Source organism: Suncus etruscus, chromosome 12 (genome assembly GCF_024139225.1).
Source record: "Suncus etruscus isolate mSunEtr1 chromosome 12, mSunEtr1.pri.cur, whole genome shotgun sequence".
NCBI lineage: Eukaryota > Metazoa > Chordata > Mammalia > Eulipotyphla > Soricidae > Suncus > Suncus etruscus.
Genome location: NC_064859.1, coordinates 41,256,705 through 41,271,601, shown reverse-complemented (window position 1 = coordinate 41,271,601; position 14,897 = coordinate 41,256,705). Strand labels below are relative to the sequence as shown.

The 14,897-nt window shown below is 57.4% G+C and overlaps 2 protein-coding genes across 3 annotated transcripts in view; both read right to left on the bottom strand.

The window, feature by feature from the left end:
• Positions 1–1,110: 1,110 nt before the first annotated feature.
• On the bottom strand, positions 1,111–9,754 carry SEMA4C (semaphorin 4C). 2 transcript variants are annotated; one of them, XM_049784835.1, is made up of 15 exons: positions 9,679–9,754; positions 7,694–7,842; positions 6,611–6,759; positions 6,284–6,346; positions 5,945–6,043; positions 5,760–5,856; positions 5,554–5,670; positions 5,320–5,471; positions 5,066–5,241; positions 4,438–4,582; positions 4,135–4,357; positions 3,941–4,053; positions 2,758–2,915; positions 2,604–2,677; positions 1,111–2,505 (listed from the first exon to the last, which is right to left on the bottom strand). In XM_049784835.1, the coding sequence occupies exons 2-15, from the start codon at positions 7,800–7,802 to the stop codon at positions 1,679–1,681; spliced, it is 2,502 nt and encodes an 833-aa protein (XP_049640792.1). In that variant the 5' UTR covers positions 7,803–7,842; positions 9,679–9,754; the 3' UTR covers positions 1,111–1,678. The 2 variants fall into 2 exon arrangements, with proteins under 2 accessions (XP_049640792.1, XP_049640793.1); XM_049784836.1 differs by having other exon boundaries at positions 2,604–2,674; positions 7,694–7,839.
• Positions 9,755–13,484: 3,730 nt separating this feature from the next.
• The window catches only part of FAM178B (family with sequence similarity 178 member B), a 119,311-nt gene continuing 117,898 nt past the window's right edge, over positions 13,485–14,897 (bottom strand). The window contains 2 exon segments of the mRNA XM_049784593.1: positions 13,485–13,716; positions 14,149–14,206. Coding sequence (XP_049640550.1) covers positions 13,485–13,716; positions 14,149–14,206 — 290 coding nt within the window.

The window sequence follows — 14,897 nt, the reverse complement described above, 5'->3', positions numbered from 1 at the left end:
TTCCTTAGCCAGACAGTGGCTCCCCCAAACAAGGAGGGACATGGGGAGACCCGGCAGACATACCTGCCTCCATGCATGTATGAGGTTCTATTCCAAGCACTGCAAAGCACTGCAAAGCAGCCCAAGCACTAAAGCATGTCTGGGGCCTGGGCAGGAAAGTGTCACATTCTTGCCCACAACCCGCTTTAGGGCTTACTGGAGTTTCTTTCCCCTGGCTGGCCCCTTCACCCCGTCACTTGCCCTACCCTGACAGGGAGGGACATGGGGAGGAGACCCAGCAGACATACCTGCCTCCATGTATAAGGTTCCATCCCAAGATTGGGCAGCCCAAGCACTAAAGCGCATCTGTGCCCCTTCACTCTTGCACACACACCCCTTTAGGGCTTACTGGAGCTTCCCCTGGCTGGCCCCTTCACTTCCTTCCCAGGCATCTGGGGAGCCAAGCCCCAGTTCCCTTCCCAGGATTCTCCATGCCCATGCCCTCCCTCACCTCCCCCTCTGGCCAGAGACCAAGGCGGGCTCCCTAGAGGCTGTGGCCCTGGTCTGGTTCCCAGCCACACACCACCACTGTGGGAAAATGATAGATTTGAGAGCTCCGTCCCTCTTGGAAGGGGCTCAGGCTGGGGTAACAACAGAAAGGAAAGCTGCCTGGCGGGGTGGCCCTGCCACTCAGCCCAGAGCCCATGAAGCCTTCCCCTGGTACCCAGAGGTTTCTACTCTTGTGTAATTAATTGGTGGGGTGGGCTGCATTGCCAGGCCAGCCAGCACTTTTGACCCCAAATCTTTCCCCACCTCATCCACCCAAGTGTCTTACTTTTATAGTTCATTTTGTCGATTTTATTCGTCAATATAAAAATACTCAAATATATACAACAAATAAATACGCGGGGACACAATAAGTTACACTGTTAGGAGCGCTCCTCCTTGGCTGGCCTGGTGCGCAGCAAGCCCACCCGTGCCCACCCCCCTCCCGCACAACCTTTCCCAGCCCACCAGGACCAGTATAAAACACCACCGACCCCCAGGGTCAAGCGGGAGGTCCTCCCCACCCCAAACACATGGGAGGCTCAACTCCCTCCCCCCCACCCTAAAACATTCACAGCCCTTGGCGCAGGGGCTAGTGCCCCCTGAGCCCTGTACCCCCCCAAAGGGGCCCACACACTGCCCGGCCCCCCATATATACATCACTGACCACCGGGGACAGAGGGGGCAGCAAAGGCCAAGTGATATGACCCTTACCCTTCATAGCTCCAATGAATCACCAGGTGGACCCTGGCCACAGGAAGACTCGACAGAACAGGAAGACGTGTCTCTTGTCCATGCACGCACACACACACACATACACACACAACCGTGCGCACACACAACCCGTGTCCAACTGTCATCCATGCACGCACACACACACACACACACACTTCAATGTCCAACTTTTGCCTTGGAGTGTTTTGGCTGTAGGGGATCCAAGTGCCCGTGATTCACAGCACCTCCTGGAGGAGGCAGACGCTTCTGTGAGCTGGAGCCCTGTGCTGGCTGGCAGTGCCTGTGCTGAACAGAGCAGTCCTCATCGCTGGGCATCGTGGCCCGTCTGTCCCGGGCTGAGTAGATGCCTGGGGCCATGTCCCTGAGGTAGCTGTTGCCTGTGCAAAAATGTCAGGGCCACGCCTCCCACAAGGGGCCCTCATACCGAGGACTCCTCGGGGTTGGAGTCTGGCAGTGGCTGGCGCTGCTGCAGTTTGCGCCTTAGTTCGTCGGCGAGCTCAGGCAGGGGGTGCCCGAGACCTCCCCGGTCCTCCCCTCCTAGTTGTAGGCGCACGTAGCCATTGGCATTTGAGTTCCGCCCACCCCCCAGGTGAAGCCGAGTAGGAGAAGGCAAGGGCTGGCCAGGGATACCAGGGGGTGACGAGGGGGGCCCGCCGCCCGGCTGGCAGCGGGCATGTCCAGGCACAATCTTGAGGGAGCCATCTGAGTAGTAGTAGCCAACGGGGTCCCAGAGTTTCTCATCCGTCTCAGGGCCGGGCCGGAATGGGGAGGTGCTGGGCTCCTTGGGCAGTTCCAGAGGGTAGACCAGGGTCCTCTCTGCAGTCTTGGCACCTTTTTCCAGCTCTTCCCGCAGCCGGCGGCGCAGCGACAACACCAGCAGTAGTAGCACCAGGCACACAGCACCCAGAGCCACTACTGCCAGCCACACCAGCCCCAGGTTCTCCAGGGGGGCCCGGGCCTCCAGGGTCACTGATGGGTCAGCCACCACAGTCACCAAGTAGCCTTCAGCAGCCAGCCGTGTGCCCTGCTCCTCGGAAAAGCAGCGGTAGGTACCGGCATGGTGGGGCTGGGCAGCCATTACAACCAGGGCCTGTAGACGGGTGTCATACAGAAAGATGCCAGGCTGTTCGGGCAGGTCCCGGTTTCCGAAGGTCCAGTGGGCACGGGCCAGGTTGGAAGAGAGGTGGCAAGGCAGCACAAGGTCTGTGCCCACTACCACCGTGATGTTTTTGGATGTGAGCCTGACTGTTGAGCAGCAGAGAAAGAGGAGGAAGCCGAGTTAGTGCAGGAAGGCGTGCTGGGCTCCAGGAGACAAGAAGGCATCACACAACCCAGCTGCTCACCTTTCTTGGTGCCACGGAGGTTACAGATACCTGAGGTGTCCGAGACCGTCACGTTCTGGATTAGCAGCGCTCTGCTGAAGGAGGAAAGCAGCCATTAGAACCCTCTTCCTACCTGCCCATCCTCCCAGGCCCACACTGTGTGGAGGCAGCTCACCCTGAGGGCCCACCCGCAGACACACAGCGGCTGGTGTTGACGTTCCAGGCACAGTAGGGGTCACGGGCAAGGATGCAGTCAGCGCAGAAGCGGTACTTGCTGCAGTGGGCCAGGGGCACTTGCACCAGCTGAGAGTGGGAGCCGGCAAAAAGCAGCTTCTGTGAGAAGAGAGGACTGGTGTGAGCTAGAGTACTGTGGGTAGGACAACAGGGAGAGTGGTGCTCCAGCCATATTCTTGTGCCATAACCCGGGGTGCTCAGGGACCACATCAAGCTCTGTGTTCAGGGGTCACCCCTCAAGTTACCTGGGGGACACTGTGGTGTCCGGAACCTAACCCAGGTCTTCCCACTTGCTTTATACGTGCTCAGCCCACTGAAAATTCTTTGGTCCGGTTTTCACATCTTGATGGAAATTTAAGGACCAGAGAACACATGAAGGAAGCACTGACTACAAGCCAGACACAATTCTAATTAAGCCTTGGTGACGTGATCTTATTAGAAAGACAGGCTCCAAAACCCACGCACACGCGCGCGCGCGCACACACACACACACACACACACGCACGCACACGCACAGCTCTGATACAGTACAAAGAGAACAGGAAATTCATTTCCCTGCAGTCCGTTAACCTCATAAGAGCACCAGCAAAGCATTAAATGTTTTCCTTTGTGCGAATGGCAATTGCAGACTGGTACAGCCAATAAATTCTTTCTGCAACAATTCCTTATTGTGAACCTTGGGCCTATGTGAACCACACAAGTTGGTAGGTAGGAAGTGGGTCCAAGAGAGTTCCAGGTCCCACCAGGCCAGGAAGGAAAGATGTTGCCTTTCAGGGAAGGGGCAGCTCTGGAGCAATATGGAAGATGTCATCAGAGCAAAGTGAAGCAAAAACAGCTGAGGTTGGACCTGTGCTGCACTGTGGGAAGCAGGAGAGGGCAGAGTGGAGTCTAGGCACAACCTCCAGCAGTCTGAAAATGACTGCAAGCAATGAATGAGTTGCCAAGGCTTGATTCTGGGAAGGCATCACACAGGGAGCTACTATATATATAATGCTGCAGAACCCAGACTCCAGGCCTAGATTCCATCCGATCGAGGATTTTCTGGAAGTGTCCAAAGTTGCAAGGGAGCTGCCCAACCCCCACATTCAAGGGTCAAGGTACAGTGGATAGGACATGATGGCTACCTTTCTCTCAGATAGGACCAGACTTTGCACAGGCTCCTGGTCGAACACCTGCAGCTCTTCGATCAGGTGGACCCAGGGTCCCAGGCTCACGGCCTTGAGCAGTGAGCCATCATCTGTGGGAGGAGGCAGGGGGTGAGTGAAGGCCCCCACCCCCATCATGCCCCCCCCCCCCATATGCCTGTGTCGTGTGGTACCTGTTCCAATGAAGAGCACCGTGTAGTGGTTGCCATCCAGCCCAGTGACCCTATCAGCCACCAGCTGGGTGAAGTTGGTATTCTTCTTCGTCAGTAGGGGCCGGCCCCAGCGAGGCAGTACCTGGTCCTCCATCAGTGGGTGCTTCTTGATGAAGTTGAGGGTATTGTCGGGCAGCTCCAAGGAACTGGTGTAGCCGTGATGGCGGTGCCAGTTGTCGATGCACTGGGGGTGGGGGCAGCCATCAGCACAGGGAAAAGGGCTGGGATGTGGGGAGGAGCAACATGCTATGCAAGAGGACTCACCGAGCCTGGCCGCGGGGTGGGAACTGGGTCAGTGTAGCTGCCCCACGTCTGGGCTTCTTCTCGGTATTCCTTGTAGGGACCCTCAAACACCCGATGGATCTCTTCCAACTGGAACTCGCAGACTGCTGATACATCCACATCACCCCTTTCACGGCAAGGGAAGGATCCAGGGTCAAAGGTGGATCCAAGGTGGAGGCCCCTTCCTCCAGCTCAGGGCAGGTAGCAAGGCAGGACTTTACAGACACAGTAAATGGGCTCAGCACTGCCCCGCCCCTGGCTCTACAGTGGTCTTGGGAGCCAAGAAACAGCACATCGGACAGAGCACTGGCCTAATAGGTGGCCTACCCCGACTCTATCATTGCAACATAGGGTGCTCTGGGCACCAGAGTCCCTTGAGAAGAGCCAGGAGTAATCCCTGATAACAGCTGGTATGGCTCAAATAAACCCAGAATAAACTAATCAACAAATAACTGTATAACAAATAACCCCCCTAGGGGGGGGGGGTCAGGCACTGCCCACCCCTGTGAGGAGCTATGAAAATTGGCTGGAGTCCAGCCTCTCCAGCTGACCACCTGATGTTCTCATACCCACATATCACCCCTAACCTGCTCCCCACTGGTCCACTCACCATCGTGCCTGAAAAACCCCAAAGAAGGTGGTGTTGTGCCACGAGGCGGCCTGCAGCGTGTAGATTGCCCGCAGCTGGTTCAGGTAGAGCTGCCAGCGTGGAGCTGCACACATCAGCCGCGCCTTCAGGAAAGTGGTCCACTTCCGTTGCAGGGTTCGTGCGCCCCCCATGTCTCCCTGCAATGGATCACTGGTGGTGAGCTTTCAGGCCCATCGGTTCCCCATCCCCTGGGCAGCCTGGGAAGGGGCGAGTACCTTGCAGATTCGGGCCACGCGGGCCACCACCTGCTCAGCGTAGCAGTCATACTCTATCGCTCGCTCGCTGAAGAAGAAGTAGACCTTGTCGTCGTCCCCAGTGAAGCTCCCCACACTCTCCGGAATGAAGGCCGAGCCCACAAAGTGAGGTTCTATGGGGAGGGCAGAGAGGGGTCAGTGGTTGCACTTCCCACCCGAGCTCTGCCAATCCCGGGCAGCATCCTTGGGGCTCACCATTGAGCCAAAAAGCTAGATACTCTGTCTTCATGGAGTAGTGGGGCCCCATGTTCCGAAGGATGACAGGTTCTGTGCCCAGGAAGTTGTTGAGTGTGGCCGAGTACAGCTCACCATCTGGAAGATAGAATGTCAACAGAAGGTGCTGACCATGAGGCCACAGCCCCAAGGACAGCCCCAACCCATAGTGAGGGACAGTAGCTCACCTACAAGCAGGCCAGTGTGACCCATAGCGGGGTCATAGGGACACCTCCCTTTCCCATCCTCTAGCTCTCCTGGCTCCAAGGTGAAGGTGGGCATGTCCTGGGGAGGGAAAAGATGGCACAGGTGAGATACATGAGAGCAACAATGCAGCGGGGGCAGGGTGGGATCAGAAAGGAGCTGCACTCACAATATAGGTGCACTTGGGCTGGAAGGCATAAGTCCCACACACATACAGGTGGGATGTGTTGAAGGGCTGCAGGAAGCGAATATAGTTGAAGCATTCTGTCTGCAGGGAGAACAGCAACTTGAGTTCAGAGAGGGTTGGAGAACATGAGAAGCTAGGTTCCATCCCTAGTACAGGCAGTCCACTGAACACTGCCAAGACTGATTGTACACTGTACACTGAGAAAAAGCACCCAAAGCAGCACCAGGTATGGCCCCCAAACATAAAAACATGTAATAAATAATGGAGTCAAAGACCTGGGATGTGAGAACACAGAACAAAAAATAGCCAAGAGTGGCTCACCTGGTTATTCTTCCCTTTATGGATGCATTCAGTCTTTTTCTCAGCTGGTGCTTCCCAGGCGATCTGGGGACAAGGGTGGGAGCACATCAGCCCTGCTGCAGGGACACACAGGTCTATGCCCTAAGTATGGCCTGTGGTGGCAGCATGGGAACGCAGCACAGCCCGAGAGAATGCAGGGCTCACTCCCAGGACTCTCCCACTAGAGGGCAGATGCCCGGGATGCCCCTAGGCAGCAGTGTCCATCCAGGACTACAGGCGGGGAGCACTCCCCATGGCAGAAGCAGGTCCCAATCACCCACCACTGCCTCCCATTCCCCCACCTCTCACCACTCCTTGCAGCTCCAGTGTCTCCACGCTGAAGGCGAACAGGGCCTCACGTGCACCCACATACAGGCGCCCCGACTGTTCAGTCAGTGTCAGAGTCAGAAAGTCCTGGACGCCTGGTTGGGAGAAGCGCCGCACGACCGAGGCCAGTTCTGCAAGGAGGCACTGGAGTGAGTAGGCCTCTTTGGCCCCATTTCTGCTGCCCTGGCAGCACTTAGGGAAGCCCCCACTCCTTGGAATAAGGAACGTTTTCTGAGGAGCCCTGGCTCTGACAGCACCTCTGGGCCTCCTCAAATCTGGGCTGGGATGAGGAAGGAAGGATATCTCAGCCGCAGCTTCCGGCCAGAGGAAGCCATCAGAGCCAGGCTCGCCTTCAGGGTCACCAGCGAGCGCTTCAGGCTGCTGGGCCTTACTTGCTCCGAGCCCCCTGCACGGCGTCCACAGGGCCTGCAGGTCACACAGGAACTGTGTAAACCTTTTGCCCAGACACCCCTGGCTCCAGCTGCATCCAGACCAAGCAGGGATGGTGGTGAGCAGGATGGCCACACCTTGACATTCTCATAGTCACAGGGTTTCCACATCAGCCCCCAAAATAGACCTGTCCTCAGGGTCTCCCTAAACCAGTCTTTTGTGGAGTCAAGCTCGGGCCCAGCCACAGGCACCTGAGCGGAGCCTGTGGGAGGTGAGCTCATCCCGGTCCCCAGAGCAAAGGGAGGACACAAACAGCTGACATCACTCCTATAGGTGCAGGGTGTGGGAGGACAGCAGGACAGAGGCCCGGCTGGAGCACGTGCAGTGCACACACCCATCACAGCATCTGGGGAGACCAAGGCAGCACCTGCCAGAGCAAAGAGCTTGGGAGTACGGAGACTAGAGGGCTGAGGGACACCCATTTTTGTTTTTGTCTTTGTTTTGCTGCTTGTCCTAGTTCAGACTAGACTGCTGGTCTTAAGGTCTCAGTTGCTGAGTGTCTTCACCCCTGCAACAAGACAGCCTGGGACCCCACGCTAAGTCTCCTTTCTCTGCCTCAGTCCTTAGCCTCCACCTCCCCCTCCCCGCCCTCTCTTCAGGGCTCCAGACACTCACCCCCAGAGGACACCGTCTTCCTGGGCACCAGGTTCCACCACACATCGGCCCCATAGCCCAGGCCCCACAGCCCTGCTGCCAGCAGCCAGACAGCCCAGTGTGGGGCCATGGCACTTGCCCAGTCTCCGTGTGCCAGGCCAGCTGCCCTGCTGGGGGAGAAGAAAGAGTCACAAACAGCCAGGGAAAACACACTGAAAGGGGCCAGCCCACACAGGCCGGCCCTCCAGGAGGCTCTGAGCCGACAGACAGACAGACAAACCAGGCATCCCAGGAGCAGGATGCTCCCTAGCCCCCGGCCCTCTTCCAAAGGAGCCCGTGTGTGTGTTATGTGTGTGTGTGTGTGTGTGTGTGTCTTCCACATGAAAGCCAGCTGAAGCCTGTGTGTGTGTGTGTGTGTGTGTGTGTGTGTGTGTGTCTTCCACATGAAAGCCAGCCGAAATGCAGAAACCCCACCGCCTCCCCTTCTTCAACAGCAACTTAAGAAAAATTTTGGAAAGGGGTCCCTCTGCCCCCACCCTCAAGCTTGAAACTCTCTTCCAGAACCACCTCTGTCTGAGCTGGGCCTCCTGGGCTTAATCCAGGGGTGCCTGCCTTGCAAGGGGACCGTGTGGCAGGAAAAGCCCCCAGGTACGGAGGTGTGTGAGGCGGGCCCCCCGTTCTGTGCCACACCAGCGCAGACAATAGCCTGGCAGAGCAGAGCCCAAGCAAGACTTGGCTCCACGTCGGCAGGGCCCTGGCAGGGCCGGGGGAGCGAGAGGGGCCGCTCACTCACCCAGGCCCCTTTGTTGCCCGCGGAGGAAGGCAGGAAGTGGGTGGGCTGGGCGTGGAAATGACCGGGGCCGCATCCTGTCCCCCGCGCAGCCCCAGGCACCGCCAGCCAGCCCAGCCAAGCCAAGCCAGCCCCCCGAGCTAGGGCGCGCTGGGGCGGCTCGGATCTGGGATCCCCGGGGCGGCGCGCGGAGTGGGGTGGGGCGGGGGGGCGCGTGGCTGTAGGGGGGTCCGCGCGGGCCGGTGGGGAGGACGGGGAAGCCCGCTCTGATGGATGGTGCGGTCGATGATGAGGATCCGGCAACTCCGAGCCCGGAGAACGTGGTGCGCTGGTCCCCCAACCGCTCTAACCTCCGCGGGATCTAAGGGGGGGACTCCGGTGCGCCTCCCCCCCCAAAAAAAACAAAGGGTCCCTCCTTCCCAGGACAGGGTCGAGGGTCCCCCAAGAGAGCCCTCCCCTCCCTTCCCTTCCCCCAGCTCCGGGGATTCGAATGCAAACAAAGCCGCGGCGCGGGGAGCGAGCGTGGCCGAGCCCGCAGGGCCGGCGATCGCCCCCTGTTGGCCCCCCGAGCCCGGGGTGCGGGCCGGGTTGGGGGGCGCAAGGAGGAAGAAGGCTCTCGGCTAAGTTCGCCCCCTGGCCTTTCCCTAACACACGCCCCCAGTTCTCTCAGCAGCACCCCCGCTCGGGGCGCACCCGGGGACGTGACGGCTCCCTGGGGCCACCCAAAACCCCCCCAGCTACAGACCCCCAGGGCAGGGGGATCCGATCGTGCAGTATTGCACGACGAGGGGACCCCCCCTCAGTCTGGTGCGCCCCCGGGCTGGAGCCCCACTTGGTCCCCAGGACCAGCCGCCGCCTCCCCAGCAACGACCGGGCGCGTTCGTCTCCCAGCGGGGAAACTAAGCGTTCCAGCCCGATCAATGCGCCCCAAAACTTTCATGGGGGCGAGAAGTGCGGTGCAGTTCAGGGGTCCCGGGGAGAGGTTCTGATGGATCGATCTCCAGCCGGACAGCACCGGGGGCCCCAGATCTCGGAGCCCCGCTGCTCCAGATCGGCCCACGCTTCCCGCACAGCCGCGGGGGGACGCAGCCCCCGGTGCCCATGGGGAGGGGTCCTCGCCGCCGCCCCGCTTAAAAAGCGCCCCCAGATCCTGTGCTTCGCGCGCGCCCGGTTCGGGGGGACAAAGCCGCCGCGGAGCCAGGCCTTTCTCACTCACCTGGCGATCGCGATCGCGGGGCGCAGTCCCCGGCACCCCGCTTCGGCTCCCGAGCGCGCCCCGACCCCGCCCGCCCAAGCCCCGGCTCGGCGCGGCTAGCTGAGCACACCAGACCCCGGCTCCCGCTCCCCGCGCGCCACCGCGCCGGGCGCCGGCTCCTCTAGTCCGAGGCTCCCCGGCCGCCGCTCCCCGCCTCCTCCTTGACGTCAGGAAGGGGGTCGAGCCGAGCCGAGCCGAGCCGAGCGGAGTCAGGCCGGGGGCGGACGGCGAAGACCCGCCCAGGAGGGCGCCGCGACCCGCAGCGACCCGCCGGCCAGCCCGGCCCCCCGCGCCGCCGCCCCAAGTCTGCGCCACCGCGCCGGGAGGGAGGTGTCGGGGCGGGGAGGGGACTCGGCGCGCTCACCGGCTTCCCCGAGTGTTCCCCGAAGGCCCGTCGCGGGCGGAGGGGCTCCCCGCCAGGGAAGGAGGGGCGACCCGGACTTGAAGCCTTAATCGTCCTCCGGGAGAGTCCGAGAAAGGCGCCACCGGGGAAACCGAGGTTTCTCTTGGGGACCCTCTGTCGCCCCCAGGTTTTTCGCTGGACACAGATTCCAATGTTCAGCAGCCCAGAAGACACCCCCAAACCTCTGCAGGCCACCCCCGCTGCTGCACGTAGCTTCCAATGCAGACAACCCTCTGCTCCGGTGGCTGCGCAGAGCCTATCCCCAGGCCCCGAGTATGACCGGCCTGCGAAGGCTGCATAACAAGTTACTAGAGTCCCGACTCGGATGAAAGAGGCCCTGGAGAGCCACGCGGGACAAGCACAGTCACCTCCAGGAAACTGCCTGCCTCCGCCTCCAAAAAGTAACTTGCACCCCTCCTGGGTGGGGCTGCTGGGCACTGCTCCTTAGAGCTGCTCTCGTCATCCCTGCAGGTGGCCAGAGGAAGCCCAGGGCCACAACTCCCCGCCAGCCACAGATGCCATCCCCTGGTTAGGTGACCATATCCTAGGCCTCCCTGCTCCCCAGGCCTTGGGGACAGCAAGCCCCACAGACCTAGTATGGAGGCACACTTTAGGGCTCCGTCAGCAAATCTGGATTATAAATCAGTCAGGACAGGAGCTTTTGTTCTGGGCTAAAACTTGGCATCTGAAAAGTGGAGACCATAAAGTAGTGGAGAGAACTGGGAAAAGCAGCCTGGTTTGAGATCCAGTAACAATTGGTTCTTTGCTGAGACACATAAAGGCTCCTTCTCCCACCACCAAACCACATTTCCCAGCTCCCAGCTCCCTTCCGTGTGTGTGTGTGTGTGTGTGTGTGTGTGTGTGTGTGTGTGTGTGTGACACATAAAGGCTCCTTCTCCCACCACCAAACCACATTTCCCAGCTCCCAGCTCCCTTCCGTGTGTGTGTGTGTGTGTGTGTGTGTGTGTGTGTCTGTGTCCCCTCCCACTTGTCCTGTCCTTCAGACTTCATCTGCTGTCTACAGACCTAGCTTCGCTCTCATCACCTTTCTTTGAAAAGTATTGTTTCTTCAATGTGATAGATAAGATTCACAGAAAGTTTCCACTGAAGCGACCTGTCCACTGTCACGTACATCATCAGCATGGTCAGAATTTTATCTGGAACGTTAAGAAAAATGTGGAATAGGAAATCACATTTTTGCAGACCACAAAGTCTGAAACCCTGACTTCTCCAGAAACACAACGTTTTCAGAGAGTAGGAGGGAGGAGACAAGAATCACCCCGGTGCACTGGACATGAAGATGACCCTAGAGCAGTGGCTCTCAAATAGTGGGGCACGAACCCCGGGGGTGCGCGTTTAACCGGCAAACACTGTCATAACAAGCTAAGCCCCGTGTTTATTGTCTCTGTATGTCTCTGGAGCTGAGAGTTGCTGTGTCCTGCTTCAAACCCCGCTTCGAAAAGGTATGCATTGCAAAACGTGCTCACTGTAGCCATTAATCCAACATCACCTCTGATAAAATTATTGTATATATTTTTGGGCCACAACCGGTGATGCTCAGGGGTTACTCCTGGCTATGCGCTCAGAAGTTGCTCCTGGCTTGGGGGACCATATGGGACGCCAGGGGATCGAACGAGGTCCCTCCTAGGCTAGCGCTGGCAAGGCAGACACCTTACCTCTAGCGCCACCACATCGGCCCCAAAGTTATTTTTTAATAAAGATACTATTTAGAGTCGTGCGGGGGGTGCGAAAAAATGTTTTCTTCTTCCTAGGGGGCATGACAGAAAATAATTGAGAAGCACTGCCTTAGAGTGAGGGCACTCGGGTCACACTTGTCTAGCAGCTCCTAAGATTCACTATTCCGTGCTTCCTCCATAAAGTCACAGGGTATCTTGACAATGTGAGAACCCCAAACCCTCCGTTTTCCTGCTATTTTCCCTCCACCCACCGTCCCTCTAAGTATGAGGGTTATGGAGCAGAGACCTGAGCTTCTGGCTCTGCCTGCAAGATGGCTCCAGTGGAAAGTTTCAGAATGTGCTTTGGTTTCACTGGCTAGGACAGCCAGCACCTCATGGGGGCACCAACTGAGACTTTGGGAACCCTCCTCTCCCCAAGCCTCCTGCAAGGCAAGGCCACAGCTCCCTATCCTTTTCTACCTTGGTCATTTCCTGCAGAATTTGATTCCTTCCAAGAACAAACCTCCTCCCAGGTGGGTGAGCTGGGGAGAGTTTCCTGCAAGACTGCTTGCTTATTATTCATCCTTTTGTTTTGTTTTGTTTTGTTTTGTTTTTGGGTCACACCCAGCAGCGCTCAGTGGTTACTCCTGGCTCTGTGCTCAGAAATCCTCCTGGCAGGCATGGAGGACCATTTGGGATTCCAGAATTTGAACCACCTTCTTTCCTGGATTGGCTGCATGCAAGACAAATGCCCTACCACTGTGCTATCTCTCTGGCTTATTATTCATACTTTTAATAAATGCACAGCAGGTAGAAGAGTCTTAAATAAGGATCTTAAATTAGGAGAGAAACACTGATTGGGGCCAGAGAGATATCACAGCAGTAGGGCATTTGCCTTGCAAGCGGCTGACCCAGGACCAAAGGTGATTCGAATACTAGTATCCCATATGGTCTCCCATGCCTGCCAGGAGCGATTTCTGAGCAGATAGCCAGGAGTAACCCTTGAGCACTGTCAGGTGTGGCTCAAAAAAACAAAACAAAATAAAACAAAAAAACAAACATTGACTAATGCAAACAACCAGTCCTGCCTGGAGCCCATGGAACATAGTCTATGGAAAAAGCCCACTAGGGTTAGTCACACCTAGTGGTACTTAGGGCTCTGTGCTCAGGGAACACTCCTGGTGTTATTTAGGGGACCTTGAGGGGCTTCTGGGTCAGAAGCCCAGGTCAAACCTGGGTCAGATGAATGCAAAGCAAGGGCCCAACCTATTATACTCCATCCCAAGGCATTTGACAGACACTTCTACACCTTCTGCTTGCTCAATCTTCAGAGACTAAGCCAGGAAATATATGCAGAACCCCTCACCACTATTATCAAAGGGTCTACTAGTAACTCAGATTACTAGTTGAATTGGTCTTTTATCCCTCACTCTCAAAGTCATGGTATGCAACACCCCTCACTAGAGATTCCTACTAACCCATCCAGTTCTCCTATGACATCTCTTTGGGGGTGGGGGAAAACACATGTACTAGGGGGGTGCTACTCCTGGCTCCAGGTGTCCTGCATGCATGTTTCTGTTGTCATCTCCCTTGCTGGATCATTATACCAGGTTAAGCTCTGCTCAGCTGACTTCCAAGGGAGTGGGGGCTGCAGTGAAGCCCCTAGCAGTAAATGGGAAAAGTGGATGTCACCCTTCATGGGTCTGTAGGTCTTGTAGGGGTGAGCGGGGACATAGGAAAAGGCTGTCCCCTGCTTCCTCCTGGGGTGAGTTATCGAAGGCGTCCACCTGAGCAGCCCTTCCCTTCCTGCCCCCCCCCCCACAAGGAAGCAGGAAAACATCCGTCATCACAGCCCCGGATGCTGCGTTTCCAGGGGCCTCAATCAGGATATCCCTCGGACTTTTCCCAGGGGCTGAAGATCTGGAAAGGGCAAGTGGTGAAGCTGCCATCTGGCCTGCAGAAGACTGTTCAGACGGGTCCCTTCCAGGTCTGGGAAGGTTCTGGTCAGCTCCCAGCAGATTCTTCTAGTCAGGGCCCATTACCTGGCTGACCTCAGGCACAGTGGACACCACTAGGTGACCTGGAAGTGTACACTTCTGCTTGGGTTACAGCTTGGTTCTCTCCTTGTTTTCTCTCTGTTGGGGCTGAAGTGTTGGGGATCTGGGGAAGAGTCAGGATGAGAAAGGGTCCCCACGCTCACAAAATGACAGCTCAACCCCTTTTCAGAGCCAAGCTTCAAGAAGCGGAAACTCCCGGTTCAGCCTCTTGGGCCTTCCTACTCCCTCTCTGCCCTTGGCAGTGAGAACAAAGGAGGGAAATTTCAAAGGTGATTTCCAGGTTTCCAGAGCAAACTGATGCTCTGCCTGCAGGTTAACTGTCAGGGAGGCACAGTGCTGGGGTAGGGGCAGCACTGAAGGAGGGCAAAGAGAGCTGGCTCAACAGCCTCCACTCTTTATCGGAGCCATCTCTAAGGCCTACCTGATGCCTTGGTTCCCTGGCCAAGGGGCCTGTGACAGGGCCAGGAATGGAAACCAGAGGAGCCAGGAGTGGAAACCAGAACTGCCGCCCAGCCACCTGGGCAGTCGGCATGGCCCAACATTTCTTCCACATCTCACCTGGCAGAGAAACCGAGGCATGGTGCCATCCTGCATGACAACCAGGACAACCATGACAACCACCTGGTGCTCTGACCCTCCAAATTCTAGCTGTCTCCTACCCCAGCATCCTGGGGATCCAGTGAGGGGAGCAGCTTATTCTAAAAGCATGTCCAGAAAGGAGTGGGGAGGGAGACTGCCCCAGGAGTTGAAGCACATGCTTTTAAGTCAGAAATGGCCTCCTGAGCTCCTCCAGAAGTAGTCCTCAATACCAAAATAAATAGGGCCAAGGAGATAGCTCAAAGGAACACATACTTATATGAGTAAATGCCCTAAACTGAGCCAGGAGTAGCTTCTAAGCCAGTTGTGAGTTCCCCCCTAAAATATAAATGAAATTTAGGCCAAAGTCACAGTACAGCAACTTATGGCACTTGCCTTGCACAGGACCAACCCAGCATCCCGTATGGTGCCCTAAGCCTATCAAGAATGATTTCTGAGGGGAAGCAC

Coding starts and splice junctions, on each gene's coding strand:
- SEMA4C (XM_049784835.1), bottom strand. CDS start 7,802: ATGGCCCCACACTGGGCTGTCTGGCTGCTGGCAGCAGGGCTGTGGGGC. Junction 4,583..5,065: donor GGGGTTTTTCAGGCACGATG/GTGAGTGGACCA, acceptor TTGCCGTGAAAG/GGGTGATGTGGATGTATCAG. Junction 4,358..4,437: donor CCACCCCGCGGCCAGGCTCG/GTGAGTCCTCTT, acceptor CCCCACCCCCAG/TGCATCGACAACTGGCACCG.